Source organism: Diceros bicornis, chromosome 3 (genome assembly GCF_020826845.1).
Source record: "Diceros bicornis minor isolate mBicDic1 chromosome 3, mDicBic1.mat.cur, whole genome shotgun sequence".
NCBI lineage: Eukaryota > Metazoa > Chordata > Mammalia > Perissodactyla > Rhinocerotidae > Diceros > Diceros bicornis.
Window position 1 is genome coordinate 89,694,056 of NC_080742.1, and position 8,219 is coordinate 89,702,274.

At 38.5% G+C, this 8,219-nt stretch overlaps 1 gene segment (V, D, J or C); it reads left to right on the forward strand.

The window, feature by feature from the left end:
- LOC131400240 (T cell receptor beta variable 6-9-like) lies at positions 1–544 on the forward strand. The segment is given in 2 exon segments: positions 1–127; positions 231–544. Coding segments are annotated over 2 exon segments (441 nt in total).
- Positions 545–8,219: the final 7,675 nt, after the last annotated feature.

Below are 8,219 nucleotides of genomic sequence, written 5' to 3' on the forward strand. Positions count from 1 at the left end.
ATGACTCCCGGGAGAGCCCCGTTCCCCTTCCATCAGCACATAGACACAGAAGACCCCCCTGTCTGCCCTGCTCCTGCCATGAATGTTGGCCTCCTGTGCTCAGTGGCCTTCTGTCTCCTGCAGGCAGGCGAGTCCTGGGCGGCATTTTTTTCATGAGTGAAAATTTCCAGGTCTCAGTGCTGAGCCTTTCTGTTGTGTCTGCAGCATCAGCTTCATCTCCTTCTCCACAGGTCCAGTGAATGCTGGCGTCACTCAGAGCCCAAACTTCCAAGTCCTGGGGACAGGAGAGAATACGACACTGAGATGTGCCCAGGATATGAGCCACAACTACATGTACTGGTATCGACAAGACCTAGGACATGGGCTGAGGCTGATCCATTACTCAACTGGTGCTGGTTTCACTGACAAGGGAGATATTCCCGAGGGGTACAATGCCTCTAGACCAAATACAGAGAACTTCCTCCTCGAGCTGGAGTCTGCTACCCCCTCCCAGACATCTGTGTACTTCTGTGCCAGCAGTTACTCCACAGCACTGCACAGCTGACTCCTCTCTGCACAAAAAGGCAGGGCGAGGCCAGGCACCCTGGGATTCTGCTGAGCCCTTTGCAGACTCCTAGACAGACTCCTAGGGAGCCATGGAACCTGAGCGGCCTGTATGTGCAGTGTGAACCCTGGACCAGTGTGCTGAGGTCCATCTCCAGGGCAGTCTCAGCCAGGCCTGGCCCTGACCCCAGGCCCTCGGGCGGACATTTCTCCACCGTTGCCCTCTCTGTTTCCTCTGCAGCTGCCCCACTAGCTGGGAAGGTGTTTCCCCAGCTCTGACTTTTCCAGTCATGGGCCTGAGTCTGATGTTTCCAGGATGGAAAGTCATTGGTAAGTAGATACATCTAGACCCCGTTGTCTCCCTGGGCACCTCGTTGCTGTCTGTCTCTAAGGTCGTCCCCTTGCCCCGGTGGTAGCTGCTCCTGCCCATGTTTCCCGTCCAGGGCAGTCATCCCACAGGCCCTGCTGGGTCTTTCCCCACCTCCCTGGCCCCAGCTTGCACAGCTCACCCCACCCTCTCTACTCTAGCTCCCCTGCTAGTCTCTCATCTGTGTCACATACCTTCCGATATCAGAAACTTCAAAGGCTATTTCCTCTTCACTGGATCGACTCTTTCTCTGTGTAGCGTCTAACTCCTACTCATGCTCCCATTCAAGTTCCCACAGTATGACTGGACACTTCTGAGTACACGTGTTTCCCACGTGAATCGTGGAACACTGTTGGGATGTCTGTGTTCTGGATTTTCCAGGTCTCAACTACAAACTTCTCTCTCATGACTGTGGAAACATCTCCCTCTTACTCAGACTCAGGGCTCTGTCTCCTGCTTCTCTCTCCCTCGTGAGCTTCTGTAATGCTGGAGTTCTATGATCACTGGGATACCTAGTCAGCGTGAGGAGACCAGCGGAGACAGGGGATGCAATCTCATTTCTAGATACATCCCTGGATCCAGTTCTGTTATACACCAAGCCAAGCAGTCTGGTCTCTCTTTGGGCTTTACAGTCTGAGAAATATTCTTCATTGATTTAGAGCTGATCAGCTCAGAGTTCTGAGGACAACCAATGTAAATCCTCAGAGCTGAGAGAATAGCAGTGCATTTCTGCAATGGCAGCAAGAATAGAGTGCTGTAGAGATGCCCGCTCCCCATGTAGAAACCTGGACCCAAAACAGGAAAGAGCAGAGAGGGCTAAAGAGTCCAAACACATCTGAGATGATTGAAAGACAATTTCTCAGGATGATCCTTCCCTCTACTGACCACAATCAGGTCCTAGTAAGACATGTCTGACCACTCTTCACCCCCATCAACTGAGTAGCCAGGATATCACATGTCCCAGCATCTTGTAACAGCAGGGAAGTAATTCAGATTCCAGCCTTCTTCCTGCACCACAGTGACCGACCTCTGGAGACTTGTTCTCTTCAGCAAAGAGCTCTGTCTTCTCCCGGCCGGGTCTAGCCTGGCAGGCTTAATTCACCATTAATGTAACTTCTTAATCTACTAAAAGGAGAACATAAGACTTTAAAGGATATTAATTTTACTTTGAAAAAGTCAGCACTAAGTAGTAAACTGAGTACTTTGGTCCCTAATAGTGTTAAATTGACTGATCATAGAACAAATTTTTGGTGCTAGGACTTGGAGTCCTAGTGGTTTTCATATCGCAGTTCCCACTCACCCAGAATATATGAGAGTCAATGATTCCTCTTGTGTTTGAGATGGTCTGCTACAAGTTTATAAAAGCACATTTAATTCTTGAACAAGCACAGGAGCGTTTGTTTGTGCAAGCCATTTTGTCAGTTGTTATAGGAATTTTCAGTTTAAAATATGGCAAGTTCTTTAACCTGACTGAGTATAAGGTCTACAGATATAATCCTGATATGTAGGCTATTTCTTGAAGTTTTGGTTTAGGCAAAAAGGAAAGAAGAGGGGATGTCTGTAGATTTAGGAATTTATATAATATAAATAAATACATTTAATATATAATCCCCTTGAAAGAACACGAAGCAAAGGTCGTGACTGCATGAACTTGTAGGCTCTAATTTATGGAGGGACTATAATTAAAAGGAAACAGAAAATCAGAATTGTGTTCTGAAACTAACACTGGAGCTGCCCCAAGAACATTTTCTGATACTAGGAACCTAAGGGCATGGGTTTATTCCTCAGCCCAGAGCACAGCAGATGGTTATTGGGCTCCTGCATTTGGGAGTTAGATTTGAGATGCTTGCAAAAAGTAGGGACTCTTAAAGTTCTGCATTCTTCATTCAGGCCTCTCAGGAATTCCACAGATTAACATTAGACAAATATTCTCCCACTATTAAGAACATTAAGACAAATGAGCAAAAGTGAGCAGAAACAATAAATGTTTGAAATAGATAGTCATTTGGCATTATAACATTTGAAAGTTTGAAAAATTATATTCTAATAAATACAAGAGGGAATTGAAACATGCATAAGGAAAAAAAGATCGTCAGAAAACATCAGCTAATTTTCATTGTATAGGTCTTTCACCTCCTTATTTAAATTTATTCCTAGGTATTTTATTCTTATTTTTGTGATTGTAAATGGGATTGTAATCTTGAATTCTCTTTCTCTTAGTTCATTATTAGAGAGTATAGTAATGCAACTGATTTTTGTAAGTTGATTTTGTACTCTGCAACTATAAGACTTTATTGAAAGAAATCTATTATGACAAAAATAAATGGAAAAATATTCCATGTGCATGGATTTGAAGAATAAGCATAGTTTAAAGGTCCATATTACCTAAAACAATCTACAGATTCAATGCAGAATCAGAATCTCAATCAGAATCCCATTGACGTTCTTCATGGAAACAGAACAAAGAATCCTAAAATTCATGTGGAGCAACAAAAGACCCCGAATAGCTAAATCAATCCTGAGAAAAAAGAATAAAGCTGGAAGCATCACAATCCTTGACTTCAAAATAAACTACAAAGCTATAGGGATCAAAACAGCATGGCACTGGTACAAAAACAGACACACAGATCAAAGGAACAGAATTGAAAGCCCAGAGGTGCTGGCCTGGTTGCCTAGTGGTTAAGTTCAGCATGCTCCACTTTGGCAGCCTGGGTTTGCAGGTTCTGATCCCGGGCGTGGACATACACCACTCATCAAGCCATGCTGTAGTGGCAACCCACATACAAAATAGAGGAAGATTGGCACAGATGTTAGCTCACAGCCAATCTTTCTCAAGAAATTAAAAAAAAAAAGGGAAATTGGCAACAGATGTTAGTTCAGGGCCAATCTTCCTCACCAATAAATAAATAAATAAATAAATAAATAAATAAATAAAGAGAACTGAAAGCCCAGAAATAAAACCAGTCATCTACGGATGGCTAATCTTTGACAAAGGAGCCAAGAACATACAATGGAGAAAGGAAAGTATCTTCAATAAACTGTGTTGGGAAAACTGGACAGCCACATACCAAAGAACGAAAGTAGACCATTGTCTTACACCATACACAAAAATTAACTCAAAATGGATTAAAGACTTGAAGGTAAGACATGAAACTATAAAACTCTTAGAAGAAAATATAGGCAGTACACTCTTTGACATTGGTCTTAGCAGCATGTTTTCGAATACCATGTCTACTCAGGCAAAGGAAATAAAAGAAAAAATAAACAAATGGGACTATGTCGGACTAAAGAGCTTCTGCAAGGCAAAAGAAACCAGGAACAAATTGAAAAGGCAACCCATCAACCGGGAGAAAATATTTGCCAAGCTTATATCTGACAAAGGGTTAATCTCCAAAAGATATAAGGAACTCCTACAACTCAACACTCAACAAGAAATACACAGACAACTCGATCAAAAAATAGGCAGAGGATATGACCAGACACTTTTTCGAAGAAGATACACAGGTGGCCAACAATGAAACGATGTTCAACATCACTAATCATTAGGGAAATGCAAACCAAAACTACAATGAGATACCACCTTACACCTGTCAGAATGGCTATAATCACCAAAACAAAAAATAACAAATGCTGGAGAGGATGTGGAGAAAAGGGAACCCTCATGCACTGCTGGTGGGAATGCAAATTGGTGCAGCCACTATGGAAAACAATATGGATTTCTCAAAAAATTAAAAATAGAAATATAACACGACCCAGCTATCCCACTACTTGGTATTTCTCCATAGAACTTGAAATCAACAATTCAAACAGACTTGTGCACCTGTATGTTGATTGCAGCATTATTTACAGTAGCCAGGATGTGGAAGCAACCCAAGTGCCCATCAACTGATGAATGGATAAAGAAGACATGGTATACATATCCAATGGAATACTACTCAACCATAAAAAAGACAAAATCACCCCATTTGCAACAACATGGATGGACCTTGAGGGTATGATGTTAAGCAAAATAAGCCAGACAGAGAAAGATACACACTGCATGATTTCACTCATATGTGGAAGACAAACAAACACGTGGACAAAGAGAACAGATTAGTGGTTACTGGAGGTAAAGGGGATTAGAGGGTGGGCATAAGGGGTAAATGGGCACATATATATAGTGACTGACAAATAAAGAGAAAGACTGTGTTATGACCTCAATAAAATAATTTGAAAAATCAGCTAACAAAAAAGGCATCAAGATATTTAAAGATGATTAATATAATCACTGAAAAAAATAATGGATAAGTTAAACAGCAGAGTAGATGCTCCTAAAGAGATTAATAACAACATAAACAACAAATATGAAGAATTTACCTGGAACGTAGCATGGAAAATTAAATGTGAAATATGAAAGAGAACTTAAAGGACAGGGAAAAAAATCATACATAATATTATATTAGATTGTATATAATATTTGATTACAATCTCCTCATTTTTCTTACATTTAATTGAAATTTCAGAAAGAGAAAATAATGAGACTTATATAAGGTGATGTTGTATGAGATGTTAACTGAGAATTTTCCAGAGGTGTTTAGAGACATAAATTCTCAGATTACAGACAAGAATCCAAATGAATCTCCATAAGGTAAATAGATACATCATAGTGAAATTGTAGAACATGAATGACAAAGAGAAGATTTTAAAAGCAGTAAAAAGAAAAAAATAAATATCTCCCAAAGGGATAATTAGACTGAGAGCAACAGTGAAAGTCAAGAAAGGGTGTTAAAAATGACAGTTATTATTCTAGTCCTTATTCATTTAAGAATGAGGTTGATGAAAAAATATTTCCAGGAGGGGAAAATTTTAAAAACCTCAAAATCATACTTAAGATAGATGGAAAATATTCCCATAAGAAGGGTATGGAACACATATGTGATGGAATCAATTTAATCTGATAGTCATGTCCTCAAATCTACACAGACTGACTACTATGACTAATGTCTAACATGGGTGCAGATATTAAAATATCTTTGGCATACAAGGTGGGAAAAATTATTTGAATTGAAAGTGATAATATTTTCTTATTTTGTTTGAAAAGAGTGGAGATATTTAATAGACTTCCCATTGTGCATGCTTTTAAAAAATAAGAGTAACCATTGAAAAGGCAGAAATAGAGTATTAAATTCAACACAGAGGTAGAAATGGCAATATTAAAGAAATATTATTAATTCAAAGAAGACAAAGAAGGAGAAAAGAGAACAAAAAGAAAAAAAGGAAAAAGCAGGACAAATATAAAGCACTAATAATGCTGTTAGAAATAAATATAAAAACATCATTAATTAAACACAATATTAAAAGGCATTGCCTGTTAAAATTTTGGCAGTTTGAAGTTGTCAGATAGAGGTTAAAACATCAAGTTCTATACTATTAAAAAAAGAAACAGCTAGGGGCCAGCCCAGTGGCGTGGTAGTTAAGTTTGGCAGCCTGGAGTTCGCAGGTTTGTATCCTAGGCACGGATCTAAGCACAGCTTATCAAGCCATGATGTGCAGGCGTCCCACATATAAAATAGAGGGAAATGGGCAAAAGTGTTAGTTCAGGGCCAATCTTCCTCAGGAAAAAGAGGAGGAGTGGCAATGGATGTTAGCTCAGGGATAATCTTTGTCACCAAAAAAAAAAAAAAGAAAGAAAGAAACATCTAAATTTTAAGGACACAGACTGGTGAAAAAACCCCAACCAGAAGACATTGGGTGTCGTTATTTAAATATAAAGAATATTTAAGGAAAATGCATCATTATTGCTTTTCTAAGATTGGTAGATGTTAACACTTAGTTGGGTTATTTTAATGGCTATGAAATGGGCAAGTTGCACTTCATGCTAGAAGGTTAAAATTCTAATAAACATGTATGTGTAAGAAGTATTGATTCAGATACAAAAATGACAATATTAAAATGAGAAATTGACAAACGTGCCATTATGCTGGAAGATTTTAACAAGGCTTCCTTCATAAGTAATAGATCAATAGATAATAAGTTAATACAGATACATAACGTTTGAACAATACAATTAATGAGACCAATGAAAGGAAAAAATATAAAATCCTGCACACCGAAATTAGAAAAAAAAGTTCACAATTACAGGTTTAACATTTATATAAAATGACTATTCATTAGGCCTGGAAGAAGGCCCCAATCAGTTTTAAAGTACTGGTATCATAAAGATAACCTTTTTTGACAATAGTACGTTAAAGATTAAAGGAAAAAACCAAAGATAATTTTTTATAAAACCTCATATTTATAAATGTAAAAACATAATTCCAAATAATTGCTGAGTTTTACCAGAAATCTTAGTAGGACTTTAAAAGTGTTCAGAAAGAAAAGATACTGAGAATACTACGTATCAATAAATAAGGGTTACAACTAAAGCAGTACTTTGAGCAAAATTTATAGATGCAAAGGATAATAAGTGCAGAACAATAATGACCTGAAGATTATGCTCAGGACCCAGGGAAAAGTACGGAATAATCTACCCCCAAAAGTATAAGAAATAAAATCATGTACATAAAGAACAAAAATAGAGGAAACAGAAAGCAAAATATATTAATGAATATATTAACATTGTTTTGGAAACTAATAAAATGAACACACTCTTAACAGGACTGATGAAGAAAAAAAGATGGTAAATAAATAACGTTAGGAATTAAACAGAAGAGATAACCAAAAATAGCAGAGAGCTCAAACTGTCAAAGAATACTATGAAAATTTTCATTGTTAAAAAGAAATGAGAATGTATGAAATTGTAACATTACTGAATCAATAGTTGATGTCTACCCACCTCCCAAAACATTAGGCACAGAGGGTTTTACAGTTAAATTTTAGCAAATGGTCAAATAGTAGATAATTTCAATCTTACACAAAGTATTGTAGGAATTAGGAAAAGGAAGAAAGCTTTCCGACACATTTTGTGAGGCTGTTATAAACTGCCCTTGAGCAGTACTGTCATCTCCTTGGACCACAGCCCTAAGCAGGGAGATGGGGATGCCCCCGTGCTGACCTGACCCTATTGTGGGTTCCAGAAATTTATACACAGTTGTCCTTTGTATCTTGGAAGCAAGCAATTACAGACACCATGGGAAGACGTTTTATCCCTGAATCCACTTTACTTAGACTGTAATCATTTCCCAAGTAGATTTGTAGGACTGTCTCCAGCTTCAGTCTCCATCACCCGTAGGCTTCATGGGTGGAGTCATTCAGACTCTGAGACACTCAGTAGCCAGATGGGATGAGCAATAAATAACACTTGGAAGAGAATAGTGAAATCATAAGCAGA